Source organism: Hydra vulgaris, chromosome 10 (assembly GCF_038396675.1).
Source record: "Hydra vulgaris chromosome 10, alternate assembly HydraT2T_AEP".
In the NCBI taxonomy this organism is placed as follows: Eukaryota; Metazoa; Cnidaria; class Hydrozoa; order Anthoathecata; family Hydridae; genus Hydra; species Hydra vulgaris.
In genome coordinates, this window is record NC_088929.1 from 48,546,804 (window position 1) to 48,563,521 (window position 16,718).

The following is a 16,718-nucleotide window of genomic DNA, read 5'->3' on the forward strand; positions in this document are numbered from 1 at the left end:
AACCTCCAAAAAACAAAACTCTTTTCTTAATATTCTGGGCTGATGAAAATTAATGCCAGTATTGATATATGCACTAATGTATCTCTTAGCAACAGCACTTTCGCGATCACTTTGTTCTTTACCTTTTTATGGCTCATTGTAATTATATCTTAAGAGGCGTACGCCTTTTACCTTGCAAATATAAAACAACGTTTCAGCAACTGAGTTAGCTGAATAGCACCCTAAAATAAAAACAGATAATGATTTATAAAATCTAGTTGTGGATAAAGCTATACTATTATACATTACAAGAGCCTAAAATTAATATCCCCTGCACATAATATGCAATTAAATTGCAAGGCGTTTGTTTTTCAGCAATAATTATAATAGTTATATTGTTACCACCATTATCACTTTTTTTGTATATTATGTTTTACACTTGGAACATTTTGAGTATACTAGTCAACTACATGTTCAGCCACACATAAAGTGTCTCTTGCACCCTGATCACTTTTTTACATTATTATGTGATATACTCTTTTCTTTAAATCACCAGCATCATTTTTGTAAAAAAAAGCAGTTGATATGTATTGACATAGAAATTGAAATAGACTTTCTGTCCTTTTCTGAACTCATCAGGAAGTTTTTTGAGACCAATCACTTAACCACAAGCCGGTCTCTTTGTTACTTTGGCTCATAGCATACTCTTTGGCTTTGTTTTGTTGTACTTATTGATAAATATGCTTCATCCAATAATATATAGATTCAATACTTTTGAGAATATCGTATTTAAGTTCTCATTTCTTTTCATTTCGGGTATATTCTGGATTAGATTTTCAATCATCTCTAGACATTCTGCTAGTAACTTGCAGTCATGACACTTTTCCGAATAGGATGAGCAGCTGTTGGTGTTAAAGTTTTTATCTTTAGAGTTGCACAAAGCACAGCTGATACAGTGTGAAGCAATACTTGACTTTTCTATGCAATGCAAGCCATACGTAGTCTTTAAATACCTCTTTGTTTCTTCTATATCTTTTATGTGTTTGCTGCTATAGACGCCATAACAACACATTTCATTAGAGAAATAAACCCTTTTATACCTTCACATGTATGTTTTATACCTTCGCATCATCAAGACGTACTAGTGAATGCTGTTGGCTTGATTTAATTGGTTTAAAAATTTTCCAGAGCAATAAATCTAAGATTTACAATAGTTTTAATACGAGTTAATGGTTTGCTTGCCATTGTTAGAACAGCTTTAGGTAGTATCTACCAAATGAAAATAAATATTTAAAATAAAATGAGATAATATTTAGAACAATTTATTGATATTTTAAAGAATTGTTCTTGAAACCAAGACAATATGATTGTTTTGCAAACGGCATCAGAAATCATTAAAGACATTATATTTGATGTCAAATACCTGAATTTGGCATGCTAGAAAAATAAGCTGTATGTAAAAAATGTACCTGTTGATGTCCATCTGTTAAAGTAATTTTGCTTGTCCCATAACCTATATCTTGAATAAGTCCTGAGGTAAATATTTAACTTAGGAAGTGTTTTGCAAGGTACATATTCATTTTTTGACGAGTTAACTTCTTGCTCCTGTTTCCTTTCTATGTTTCCTGGCCTAATCAATTGTGTACCTAAAAAAAAAGTAAACTTTTTTTTCGAGGATAAAAAAATAGTTAATCAAGTGCTGTAAAATTAAATAGTCTTACTTGTAACATTTAGAAGTTTTCATAAGATATTCTTTTGAATAATTTTATAGTGGTGGTATTGTGGATAAAATAAGTACTTTTTGGCTGAATATTTGAGTGTTTTGATAAGCTTCATGTAGCAGTATCAAATCATCTGGAATAACTGATAATGATTACGTTGAGTCTTCCATAATCTCCAAAATTTGTCCTGGTGCTACTTTTTTAGAATAGATTTTTTTGAAGTTATCTACAGGTTCATTGAACTTTATTTTATGGCAGTTGATTGTAGAAGTTGATGCCTCATTGATATGTATTTTTCTAATTTGCCATTTTAAAGGGCTTATATCTGAAGCACTTGTTGCTAAGAACTCTTTAACATTTTCTGAAGAAAAAGATCTTTCTGGTGACACTAAATCAAGTGTGTAAGTAGGATCATTTTCGATTTGGTCATTATTTAGAAACATGCTGTCTCTCTGAATTTTGTATAGCTGACCAGATACTGAAAAAGAACCAGGAAAACATTTTTTAATATTTTCATACTGGTCTCTTGTTGCTTTTCGAAGATCTTTTTGTTTGTCTGTTCCCTTAATGGTTAGAGAAGCTTCGTGGCGTTGATGTAAGCATCGCTTTGGTACACACGAGAATCTGCCATACTTTTGTTTGTGAAAAGAACGTACAACTTGTTTATTACTTAGCTCTACATGTATTTGCGACTCAATTACAATTGCAATTAAATCGCGATTCAGTTACAATGTACAAGTTTTTAGGTAAAGTCATAAGCAAACACTTGTGTTCGAATAACCCAGTTCGTCTTGATCTTAAACCACATGAACCTTCAGAAAATGAACCTTCAGAAAATTTGTATAATCAACAGTATAATGTTCAGTCATGTTATCAAATGATTATTTAATTTTATTTCGACTCTGAATCAAACTCCTCTATCACTTCAATTCAAACTCTGCACTTTACAAATTTAATGTAAGTTTAAAGTACATAACAATCCACTAATATTCCATAAAAAATATCATTAAAAAACCTCTTAACATATCTATAAAAAATATTAATTATTAGGCATTTTGATAACAATTAATCAAAAATATTTGAAAATTTATAGAAATCATAAACCACGAAAAGTCCAAAAATGTTCTTTCGCTTTCCACAACTTAGATGTTAAATTATAAGTAACCACTATGTGGAATTTTTCATAAATTGTATGATTAAATAGCGGACTATTATTACTAATTTCATGATTAAATAGCGGACTATTATTATATATGTATAATGTTAAATTGCACACAAATATGAAAATATATAATAGAAATGGTATTATAAATATTGTAATAATATGTACAATAACAAAAAAATTAAGGTTATTATTTTTATTTTTTAAAGGTGTTAAACAATTTAATTTAAATCATAAATCTACCTTTTTTATAGTTAAAATAAGTAACATATTTGAATTCAGGGTTCACAAAGAAACAAATTTGAATAATTAAACAACAACCAGAGACCAACCAAAATTGAAAAATTGGATTTATTAAATAGCTACTGATTCTAAAAATGGTTTTTTTTTTCTGTCAAAAGTTATTTCATATTAATGATATCTTCATTTAGGCAAAACCACCTATTGAAGTCTTTTAATTTATTGAAAGTATATAGGTGTATAAGCCATTTTAAAAAAACTACAAGTCAACAGCTTATTGGCACATCGATCTTTTGCTTCTTAAAGTTAGCAAAAATTTAATCGTTTTTAAAGCAGGTGAAGTTTCGAGGTATGATTTTTAGACTAAGATTGAGTTTTAAATCAGTTCGACTGTATTTGCAGTAAAAAAAAACAGTTTTTATTTTTTAATAATTTATAACATATTAATATAAGCCTTGATTAACCAGAGAATTGGTGCTTAAAAGTACAGAATTTGCGTTATTAAACGCTCCTGTTTTGGTAGTTTTGGGTAACAGGAAAAAGTATCTTGCAGATATTTTAAAAACTCAATTTTTTTTCTTAATGTATAAACCTTGATATTAAATTCCTTTATAAAAACTCAGCACGTCCTCTTATTTCAAAAAACTTTTTTAACTGCATGAAGCTGTTACATCGAAACATGGAAAACATTAAAAAATGACCAAGTCAGCGTTTTATGAAACTTTGCACCGCAATAACTTTTGAACCGCTTTGAATTATGGGGTCAAATTTTCAGGTTTTTTTTCATGAAATATTTGAAAATGTCACTGAAATTTTCAAAAATTCAATAACTCAACTACTTCATTTTCCCTTATTCTTATATAAAACGACTCTTAAAATATTAAAAATGAAAGACGGGGATTTTCCTTAAATCGTAGCCAAAAGCTTTTTTGCGTATGTGGCGTCACTTGGTAGCAAAAAACCAGAAAAAAACAAACGAACTAGAAATAAGATTTTATTGAATCATTTTAGGAAAATTCCATTTCACAAATAAAATGTATTTTTATGGAATATATTTTAATAAAGACTAAATATAGAGCTTGCAAATAACATGAGAAGTTAGCTTAAGAGAGTGTATGAGGATACTAATTGGATATAAACTTTTACCACTTTGTAAACTATTTTTTTAAAAATCAGACACCTCATTTTCACTGGATTCAGAAAAATAGAGTTAGAATCAGAATTTTTTAAACAGTCAGAGAAGATACTTTTAGAAAAAATTATTTTACTTTTGGGTGGGAGTTGTATTGTTTCATAGTGGTTGTTAAAAATGTTAGCAACAACTATATTGTCCGATATATCGTTACCATTAGATTTGAGAATATAAGATTTAATTGGTATGGAGGGTTTGATGTTAATAATTTTTGGAAATTTTTAATAAGTTGCTAACTTTATTCCTGTACAATTTAAACTTATTGAATAGTTGACTTTTTGTATTGGGATTTTGAGGTATTATATTCTTTTTGTAGAACTTATTTTTAATTGTTATTAAATTCACAACTTCATTAGTCATTCAAGGTTTAGATTTGAGTTTAACTTGGTTTTTGATCAGTTTTTTATACGAGGTATGACGATTAAGAATTGTGTAGAATGTTTTTAAAAAGAAGTTCGTAGGTTCATTAACAATATCTCCATTTCTAATACGAAACTTCGAATCAATATTAGAAATATTCTGATCAAACTCATTTTCATTGAAATTCAAAAATGATTGTTTAGTTGTTATGAGTTTTTTTCTTTATAAAGGAGTACTACGAATGGAAAAAAACTGTGCCATGTGATCTGAAATTGATATTGTTACGTTGCCAAAAATAAGATTAGGAATTTGAAAATTGTTATTTCTATGTTATTTCTTCAAAACTATTACTATTTTTATTATATTACTACTATTTTATTCTATTACTATATTTATTATATACTTTATATACTTTAGTCAGGGTTAAAAGACAAAAACCCTAAGCAATAATTTATAGGTTATTGGGAGAATATATTCATAGCTTTCAAAGGTTGTATATAACAAAATAAGAAAATTACAAGAAATAAGCAAAAGTCTTACAAGAAATAAGCAAGTTTTTGACAATTTTGATGAATTGTAAAGGAAAAGTTCCGAATGCAGAGTTTTTTTAAAAATTTTTTATGTACTTGAGACCGTTTTAATTTATGGGTGCTGTGGTTTATCCTCCTCCGGATAATTGCCATATAGAGGCCACATACCCGGGCCCGCGAAAACAAGTTCAGCTCCCTAAAGAGCAACATTCCCCGCTTCGCTGACTAAGAGTAAGTGAGTTTAACAAGAACAAAGTAAGTTATAGTGAAAGTCAGAAGAATTCGAGTTAGAAAGATAGCATAGAGAAAGCGAACAGATACTTGCACTGGTTGTTAGAGTGTGTGATTCATACTATTAATTAAATTACCAAATTAATTCATTGCTGATGCCGTTGGTTTATAAAAATGAAAATATGAATCCCTTATTATCTCTGATTACCTTGACTCACTATGTTCTTACTCTTTTTTCTCAGCAATACATCAACCAACGCGAGTTACCTGTAAATCTAAAACAATTATTGATAACATCTTTTTAAATTTTCAAATTCCTAATCTTATTTTAATCTTTATTTTACTTGTAAGGTCAAAGGTTATAATAGGTTCTCTAACGGACTACACAAATTATCGACCGAATTCTCGTCTATCTAACATTAGTAAAATATTTGAAAAACAGACTTTAAAGGTTTTAGACAAAAAGCAATGTCTCTACAAACGTCAGTATGGATTTTGTAATAAAAACTCCACAACACATGTACTTATTAAAATAACTGAAACTATTAGAAATGCTCTTGACAACAAACTTTTTGCATGTGGAGTGTTTTTTGACTTAGAGAAAGCCTTTGATTCTGTCGATCACTCCATCCTCTTAAGTAAATTGGAACGCTTCGGTGTTCGAGGTAATTCTCTCCAATGGTCTTCATTATACCTTTTTAATAGATCTCAATTTTTCTCCATCAATGGGGCTAAATCTTTTCCCATAAAATTCTCCACGATGTACCCCAAGGATCTGTATTAGTACCATTGGTTTTCCTTATTTTTATAAATGATCTTAAAATCTCTCTAAAATATTCAACGGCTAACCATTTTGCTGACAACACCAACTTACTCATAACAAACAAATCACAAAAAAAAATTAGCAAACATATTAATCATGATTTATCCAACCTTCTTCAGTGGCTACTCTCTAACAAACAAAGTCTTAATACCAACAAAACTGAGCTCATTATTTTCTAATCAAGTCAATCAAAACTGTGTATAAACATAAACTTTAGACTAAGTGGCCAAAAATTCTGTTCCGTAGTTTCATTTTGGTTCAAACCCCTGTAATTTCACATTGGTTTAAAAAAAAAAAGATTACCTTTAAATAGCAATAAAAAAAAAATGGTTTATTTTTTATACAAATTCTAAAAAAAAGGAAAATTTAAAATATCTTGCCCGACTTATCTACTGACAGTACAGTTTTAAAACGAGAAAAAAATACAAAATTCCTAGGAATCATAATAGATGAAAACTTATCAACAAGTTGATAGAATTTCCATGAAAATTGCTGAAAGCATTGGAGTTTTATATAAAGTTAGAAATATATCAAATAAACATCAATCAACACAGCTATTTTCTTCATTTATTCATTGCCATTTATATTATGCAAATATAATATCGGGAAACGCTCACAAAACCAAACTTAAATCTCTCAATTGACATCAGAAATACTTCTTAAAGAAATGAAAGTTTTGAATATTTAAGAACTAAATGTTTTGAATTTTTATCTTTTATGTTTAAATGTAAAGATAATATATCACCTAATGTATATATAAATCTTTATAATTTGAAACCTAAAAACAAATATGATCTTCGTGCCAGTAAAAGTACCGAAGAGCCATTTTGTCAAAATAAAAATGACCAGTCTAACGCTTTTTTAAGATTATCTAACCTACAAAACAAGGCTTTAAAACATTCAAAAATAAAATATTCAATATATATTCAACAATATTTTTATATTTCATGATTATTTTCATAAAATATTCAACAATATTTTTCTAATTCTGACATCCTTTACTTTCTATCAAAAATACTCAAACTGCATGTAAATCAATATTGTTTATCTATTAAATTGTCTATTTGTCTGGAATCATAACCAAGTTAACCCTTCTTCATTATTCTCCAATTTTTTTACCAAAAACAAAGTTCTTGTTATTACCTTTGATCTTTTAGTAACTTTAGATTATCTATCCCAAATCAAGGTTAGTATAAACGAACGTTATGAGCAGTGTTGACTACGTTTATACTAATACATTAATTAGGTAACCTAATTAATACTATGAGTTGCACACTCTAAAATTTGTTGCAATATCTGTTCGCTTTCTCTATACTATTTTTCTAACTCGACTTCTTCTGACTTTCATTTTAACTTACTTCGTTCTTCTCAAAATCACTTACTCTTGGTCATCAAAACGGGTTATGATGCTCTTTAGTGAGCTCAACTCGTCTTTGCGGGTTTTGGTAATGTGGCCTCTGTATGGCAACTAGCCGGAGGAGGATAAACCACAATACCAATGCCAGCAATAATGATTTATTAAATTTGATGAAATATATGATTAAGTACATATATACAATATTATATGCGTATAAATATATAATATTTAAAGTGTATTTATAAATATTAAAATATAAAAAAACAACGTATATATATATATATATATATATATATATATATATATATATATATATATATATATATTTATATATATATATATATATATATATATATATATATATATATATATATATATATATATATATATATACATATATATATATATATTCATATAACATATACATGTAGTTATTAAGGTGCTCCCAGAAGTTCTTCTAGTCTTATCACAGAGCAACGGGGAAGAACATTTAACAAGGAAGTTCACGCCTCCTTCCTAACCAATGTCGTTTATTGGGCCAGTGCCGGCGTCGAACCTCGGAACTCTGGGTTCTGAGCCATAACTCTACCCAATGGCTGGTGGCCTGTGCGAAGTGTGCAATCCACACAGGTGACAAGTTTCTCGGGATAGCAAATTTTAGGATTTTAACAGTAAATAAATAATTGAAAAAAATGCGTCTCTAATAATATTTAATCATTATTTAAATATGTTTAAAAGTATTTCATTTTACTTCGTTTTTGCTTAATGAGCATATTTGACTACCAGTAGAATTCCCAGACAGCAAGGTTAAAATGGTGCCAGGTACTGTGCAGGCTATTGTGCTGAGCCGACTGCGACTGCCAGTTCGGCGCAGCTCCATTTCTTTCAGGATTTTTTGAGGACCAGTCGTGCCTAGCCAGTGATGCAACACAGTAGCTACACTACAGGACAAGAACTGGCAGAACAACAATTAACTATTACTAAATCGCGCCATTGTGATGTTGTCATCCAAAAATAACTGGGTCGCGCATGGGATTGTTATAGGTTTTCATTCGGCAATCCAATTTAAGCTCATATATTTTTTATTTAGACCCTGTTTTCTCAATTATTTGAAGTTGTTTTAAGCAGAATAAGCTTCAATTTTTCAGTTAAAAATTGGTGTATTTTTCATTAGTTTAAGCACATAATTATTAAGTATGATATTTTTGATATTTATGATTAAATATAAACAACAGGTTTTAAGATTGTTTTAAAATATATTTACGCAACAAAAAACTATTATTATACATTGATTGGATTCAAAACCATTTAACAATGGTGCTTTTTTGCGATTCATATTCAATCGCCACCATGATTCGTTATAAATTTCTACTTCAATTTGTAACGTTTTTCTTCTTTATTCTTTGCATCCATTTTAACTTTTATCAAATAGAAATAAAGATATGCACAGCTTAATAGTTTATTGCATTTTTATATATACAACATAGTCACAACATATATACATCATGGTTATTATGTTATAATTTATTTTTAGTAGTGACGAATATTTTTGAAGCTATAAACATGATATCAAACTATAATAAAAGTTAAAGATCTTTTTTATAACTTTGTGAGCTTAAATGTAATCAGTATTACGACAAAAATTTACAATTGTAACCAAGTGTGGGATACTTGCAGTTATATTTATTTTAACATGGTACTTGGTTTGTTATGGACAAATACTCTATTTCCAATATAATCTTTTATGATTTTAAATTTAATTTACTTCACAGCGGATTTTAAATAAAGTATATAACAAGCTGTGATAAATTAACTTAACAATTTAATAAAAATAGATGACTTTAAAATGTTGCCACAATGTAATTAAAATTTAAAGCAATTTTAATATTTCCAAAAAGATGCACATTATCGTTGCACCATTACAATACTTAAGAGTTAATTAGTTGAATCCGAAATAAATGTTCTTTATTTTTCTTTCTTCGTTCTTCATTATTGACAATATCCATATGAAATCTGTTAATCTAACAGCAACACAAACTTGTCAACAAGGATGCAGAGAATAAAAACGGATTGTGGATTTAAATTACTACTTAAACCTGGTCTATGGTGTCCGGAGCTCTAAAAATGTTAGGAGACTTATGAACGACACCAAGAAAAAAATTCATGAAAATGGTATAAGGAAGTTGTGCAAAGTGTTCTCATTTCTCAGAGGCAGGTAACATTTTTTTAACATTATCAGTCCCAGACAAATTTGATGAAAAGAAGCTAGTTTATTGTCCAAAACTGGAGAGCTCTTTTTGCACCACAATATTCCCTAAACGTCCAGAAATCCTTACATAATTAATTATTGCAAATAAAATTACATTGTGTTTGTTTAGAAATTTTTATTTTTTATTATGGTTTATTAATGGTTTTTCATTGTCCAGTAGGATAATGATTTTAAGATTTAACTTACACTGTCTGTGTCACATGTTTAAAAAATAAAGGTACAAAAAATTCCGCCATTCCGGCCTGAAATATTGTAGTTCCGGTTTGAACCGAATGAACCAAAACTCGCAAATCCGCCCGGAGTTCCTTCCGGAACAGAATTTCGGTACATCTTTAATAATTATTTAAAAATTATTTATGATGATGCGTGGTCTAGTGGGTAGAAAGGTAGCATTTGGAACCGATGAACAAATGGAACACCTCGCTAACCGATGGAACATCTCGCAAAATAAAACTTTAATAATTTCATTAACAATATCTCTAATATTTTATCAAAACTTTGTTTCCCCAGTAGTTTTTTTGTTTCTGAAAAATTTATTTTATTCATGGAGTATTGTATTTGAAACTTTTTGTCAGATCATAGTTTATTTTTTGATAAAACTCTTGACGTTATGCCCAATTTTACATTGTGTGAAACATCCATGCATGGTAGCGAATGGATATGAGTTGTAGAAAAAGCGTGATCGTCGAATGGTTTTGAATCCAATCATTGTATAAATATTGATTTTTGTTGCCTAAATATATGGTGCATACCACAAAAACCTTGTCAAAATTAGAATTTTAAAAATCTTTTTTGACTGTTTATGCCTATATTGGCATATCTATATATACAATCTATCTAATTAATTATAAAAAATTGGATTATTAAAATATATACTTTATAGGTCCTAATAATGACATAAATAAAAGTTTAAACTATAGTTATAAGACATCTTTACCAAAAGTAAAAGTTTACCACTCAAGTTTCTCGTTCAAAAATCAATTAAGTGCATTTAATGATTGAGGGTGGAATGCAAGAAGCAAACTTAAAATTTGATGTCATACTTCAAATCTGAGTTTGACTTGAGAAAATGCAAAGAGCAAACTTGAACTTATGCTGTACTTAGATTTGAAAAGCCTACTTGGCAGCTGCCCACTTAACAGCTTACACCCCAGCATTTTTGAGTATCTTGAAAAGATGATTTACAACTCCTTTAAGGAGATGCAATTGCACCGGTGGGGTTATTTCCAAAATCGGAACATTTTCAGGCTTACTGATGATTGACTTTCAAATGACATTGCCAAATAACTTTGCACGACTTACAAACCCGCCAAATTGCTGAAAAGACTCAAAGCTAAATTTGATTGAGACTAGTGTTCGCAAGTTTCCAGGCAAAACACTTAGATTTGACGTCACACCATGTAAAAGGGCGCATACTTGAATGGGTTTGAATACCACAAATTGTATTTTCAACATTTTTATTGCAAGCCAAAATTAGTTTAACTCTATTTTCATTAGTCATTGACCAGATTTGTTGAATGTTGGAGTGACCGGCAAATCTTCTGATACCACAACAAGAATTTATCTCTAAACTCTAGTGCCTTCGCTAGTCCTTTGAGTGAGAGGTTGTTTTTGAAGGTCAATTTTGGAGCGTTTGATAAAGGCTGAGCACTAATATGACCTGAAGCCAAAACATACATATTTTATTTTTATATAAAACTTTGTTTAAAACTTTCAAATTATTTGTTTTTAAAGTGATTAGAAACTTGTTAAAAATATACTTCCCGAAACCTATCTTGTCTCTTTTTTCAAAGATTTTCTTTGAACAAATATGTAAAAATTATTTAAGTATAAATATTTACCTTGGGTAATTGAAAATGGAGGCCCGCCGGATGCTTTTGCAAATCGAATAATTCTTTCTGAGGATAATTCTTTATTGGAAATAACTCGAGATGCAATTTGTTCGGCTACTCTAACATTTTTTGCTGCTGAAGATTGAAGATTTTCCCTAAACTGAAATGTGATTTGCAGAGTCCTTGTGCTACCTATGAAAAGATTGAGGAGGTATTGCATCACCCATACCTTCTTTGAGTCCCAGTCTGTTTTTTAATTTGCCTTATCAGCGTGTCATGTCCGAACAAAAGCTTTAAATGTTACAACTTTTTTGCTTCAATTTTTTTAATATTTAAAAAAATTTTTCTTTTTTTTTTTTAAATAATTTTTTATATAATTTAAACCGTTTTACTACCCCTGAAAGTGAATCTTAAGAACACCATTAACACCGATGACCGAAAGTGATCTAAAGACTTCAAGTCTTTAGATCACTTTCGGTTATCAGTGTTAACATGAATTTAGTTAAATTTTTTGAAAAAGTCCCTTAACCCACTATAGATCTTAGTTCTAATCACTTCTGACGTATATTAACTATATATAGTTGTCAAAATACAATATTTTTGTCAATTTTCACAAAAAATACAAGAATTCCGACCAAGAAAGTCCTTATAGTTAAGAAAAAATGCTAATTTAAAAAACTTATTTAAAATCTTATTTAAATTTGGACAAGCGATTGCGATTTTAAGAAGATTTAAAAAAAAAAAAAGAATCATCGATCTGGGTTTTTTCACTACAAACATTTATATTTTATGATACCGGAAAATTTAATTTTTTTCGTCTTTTCATAATTCACAGACTTAATTATTTAACAGAAATAAGTATTAGTCAACAAAATATCATACGGACGTAGTAATATTTAAAAACTAGACCGAGCACTCATGCCAATTATCACTTGAGGAAATTCGCACTTAAACAGCATTGTTTCATGCGGACCCTTTTGTAATTAAGAATTTAAACAACAAATTAAAACGAAGCAAAACACGTGCTTATGGTAAATTAAATATTTTTATCTAGAAAATGGCTGAAGGTTTATCTTTAGAGTATGTCTTTTTTTTCTATATTTAAGACAAATATTTAATTGCTATATGTAGGATAAATATATATATATAAATAATATAAATAACGTAAAAACATAGTTTACATAAATTATTTATGTACATAAGTAAGTTAACACAAAAATTTCTATTAACAAAGTCTGATACAAATAATTTTAGATGTGATATTAGTGTTTCGAGCTTTTATTTTAGTCTTCGAAATAAAAATTATACTAATATTCCTGAAGAACTATTTGAAAATGAAACTCTTGAAAGTCTTTATATTAGAGAAGGAAATCAAATACCGGTAAATTTGTTTTGTACGTTTTCTTTTCTTTGATACATACGTATTATTTGTTCAATAAATGTTATTGAATCCAATTATTGGTACAAGGTTTTTCAACTTAAAAGCATATTTTTTGTTTTTCATCTAGGCGTACCAACTTTATTTGCTGCTAGATAAGAATTCTTCTTTAAAATTTTTGGACGGTCAGGTATGATTTTTTTTAAGTTAAGCAGAATCTGTTCAGAAATAGGGACAAGCTAAACTTCAAATTAAAATTTAACAACTTTTGACAGCAGAATAGAGTTTGTAAGTTTTATAAAATAAATTGTATTAAGAATAAAGATAACACATTTTTATATAATACATCAAAATAACACATTTATATGTAGCAAAATTCAATTACAAATTTTACTTTTTGCCAGGGCATTGTAGCCAAGGTCTAAAAATTTGCTCCTGCTCCAGGCCCTGGGTCCATTAAAATTTTTGGCTCCGTAGCCATCCTTAAAAGTAAAGGTTTGAGTGAAGAACACATATTGCTCAATACAAACTTAAGAGCAGAAAATAGCCTTTCTATACTTGCTTGTGAGATAGGTATACAAGTGACAACTCTGCACGCTTCTTGTATTCTTTTTGGGTATTCTTCAATTCCCTCAAAAGCTGAATTTGCTTTTGAACATCCCATTTCTTCCATTATCCTACAGTCGTCCAAAAAATTAAAAAAGAAGTGTGACCAAAACTAATTTTGATCACTCTTCTCCTTTTTTCTTTTTTTCAAGCTCATTTTCAAACTCATCTCTTTTCCATCAGAATTAGATTCACTTAAAACTGAAAGAAGTACTGTAGATAGCACAGCAGTATTTCTTATTTCTTATCTTTCTATTATATTCTTGGCATCTCTTATAAATTTTTTCCGCTATTGATTTTAAGCCTTGTTTTGCTCGTATTATCATGTTTACTTTCAATAGTATTCTATATCAACATAAACTGCAGCTAGAAATATATCATTATTAAAAGGTTTTTCTACTTGTTTGCACATAGATTTTGAAATGTCTTCTGCAAATAGTCCTTGATTCTTCTCTAGGTCAGACTTCAATTTCAGCCATTCCTTTAGGAACTCTCCTTGAGTAATGTTGATTCCTTAAAGTTTAACTGTCACATGTGGCTTTTTTAAAAGATCGCAAAGATGACTAGATTTATCCCATATTCAGGGCGTAGGAAGAATATCTGATCAACTGCAGCAAATTGCTCACACAGTGGATGCAAAAGTAATAACCTTCAATTATCCGAAATATAGAACCCCAGCATGTCTCATCCAAAATTGAAACAACCTTGTAATGCTTCCTTGCTATAAAGTGAGTTTCTTAGTTTTTTTACAACATAACTGACTTATGCCAAAAGTTGAGCAATGTATGTTTGTTTTAAATCATACAAATAGCTAGCTGCTAAGTGTGAATAACACAGCGCATCAGCATAATGTCAGTAGACAATTGTTGACACCATTCTGGGTTGGTAAAGGCTAGATTTTCTTCCCGAGCTCCTTCACTTTTTTTCTTCATTTGTATCATGTAAAAATTCCACTATTCTTCCACTTGTTCTTAATCATGCAAAGCTTCATCTCAAAAATTTTCATCATCCTAATATTTGCTTAAAGTTCTGATTGCTCTAATCAAATTGGCTGCATTGTCTACACTTGCATATACTATTTGATCATAACTGATACCAAATCTATATAGAGTATCTTGCACCATTTTTTGATAACAACAGGGTTGTACTGTCCTTGTGTATCTATCATTGTAAAAGTTTTTAAATTTTTTTTCACATAATAATATTGAATATTTATTTCCAAATAGTTTTTTTGTTGTCAAGTGGCTGCATCTATTTTCACATAATTAAATTTCTGTAACATTACTTCCTTTATTTCATCTTTCTTTTTTTCAGCAAATTCATTAATCAAATTGCGTACAGAATTGTGTCCAGTACTGAATCCAAGAGTTTTACCTAATTGGCCTGTAACCAACTTAAATCTTTCAACTGCAAATATTTTCAACAAAACTCCGTTCACTACTTTTATTCACTACCATTTAAATAATTCCAAATTTAAAAGTTTTAGCACTAGCTTTATTTATTGTTCAACTACTAGTGATAACAAAAGAATTTAAAGTATTCAATTTTGATTTTTTGGTATTGAAATCTTGTGAATATGATAAAATAATTTTAAGATTTTTTTTGGATCATAAGGCTCATTTCAGATTCAACAATTTTAGTATACTGATAGATGTGATTTTTCCAAATGCCATTTCATATTGTAAACTTTTGATATTTTTATTTGCATGGCACATGAAATCACTTTATCATTTATCTTTTCTGTAATCTTACATGTAGCCAGTTTTGTAATTTTATCAATTGGAAAATACTTATCTAAAAACCTTTCAGAATCCTTTTACTTTGAGCTATTTTTATAAAAAACTATGAAAATAAAGTAAATGACAAATTTTAAAGATAAGAGAAATAATAAAAAAGATGGTGTAAACAAAAATAATATCAATAATATTTAAAAAAAAAAACGTTTAAAATCTTTTTCTAATTTGGAACTCACATTTTTAAATTTATTTTTAAAATGTTTCAACTAATTAAAAACATTAAGACAAATCATGTGACTTAACACATAGATAAAGTATTTTTTTGTTAAGGATTGTCCATAAATGGCGTACAAAAATGATCGTACAAAAAGTGCGCTCGAATGAGGGAGAGGGGTCAATTATGAGAGTAAGATTTAATTGAAAAAATTATTACTAATACACTAAATTAAAAAAAATATCATAAAATGTTAAGTAGGTAGGTTAAAAGGTAAGGTACTTTTAGAGAGGTGGAGGGTACTCAAAAAAGTATACAGCAAAATGGAGGGGGGGGGGGGAGAGAAAAAAAAGGCTTACATACATTATGGGCGACCCTTTAACCAATTATTGACATTGTTTAGAAGTATTTTTTTAAAGTACCTTATCATACTCCAGAGCCAACTCCAGCAGAAAATACTTTAGCTCCAGCTCTGGCTCAGCTCCATGTAAAATCACCAGCTCCGGATAGCTCAGGCTCCAGCTCCAGAGCTGCTCCCAAAGCCCTGCTTTCTGCACATTTTTTTTTTTTTTGTAATTTTCTTGCAACTACATTTAATATGTAGATGGTGTTTCAGTGATTAAGGTAATTAATGCTATTTATATTATGCTACTTAAGTCTTGCTATATAATGTCATGCTATATATGATATGATCACAGTTTTATTCTAAAACAAGAAAAGAAATCCAATCCTTATAATAGCCTAATAATTTTGTTTGAAGCTCAGTATTTCTAAAACTGAAACTAATTAATAATAAAAGCAAAGTCATCCCAAAGATGAAACAGATTACTAGCAGGATTATTGATGCATAATTTAGATTTTAATGAAACATTTTCAATGCACAATTTCAAGATGGTTGTGTTTCTACCATAAACAAACATGTTTGTATAGACTTGAAAGTGATTAGTTAGCTTGTATGCAAGTTAAAAAAAGCTCTAATGCATTCCCAAATGCATTCTCTGCCTTCGCAGAGTAAGTGAAGACAGTCATGGTATATCATATTATAAGAATATTTTCTTGGTTTACTCAGTTTGCAATATGCACCATAA

At 29.1% G+C, this 16,718-nt stretch overlaps 1 protein-coding gene across 1 annotated transcript in view; it reads left to right on the forward strand.

The window, feature by feature from the left end:
• Positions 1 to 12,574: 12,574 nt before the first annotated feature.
• The window catches only part of LOC101239780 (leucine-rich repeat and WD repeat-containing protein 1), a 70,228-nt gene continuing 66,084 nt past the window's right edge, over positions 12,575 to 16,718 (forward strand). The window contains exons 1-3 of the mRNA XM_065808194.1: positions 12,575 to 12,776; positions 12,984 to 13,077; positions 13,205 to 13,264. Of these exons, the coding sequence (XP_065664266.1) occupies positions 12,754 to 12,776; positions 12,984 to 13,077; positions 13,205 to 13,264 (177 nt within the window). The 5' untranslated portion in view covers positions 12,575 to 12,753. The remainder of the gene's footprint in view (positions 12,777 to 12,983; positions 13,078 to 13,204; positions 13,265 to 16,718) is intronic.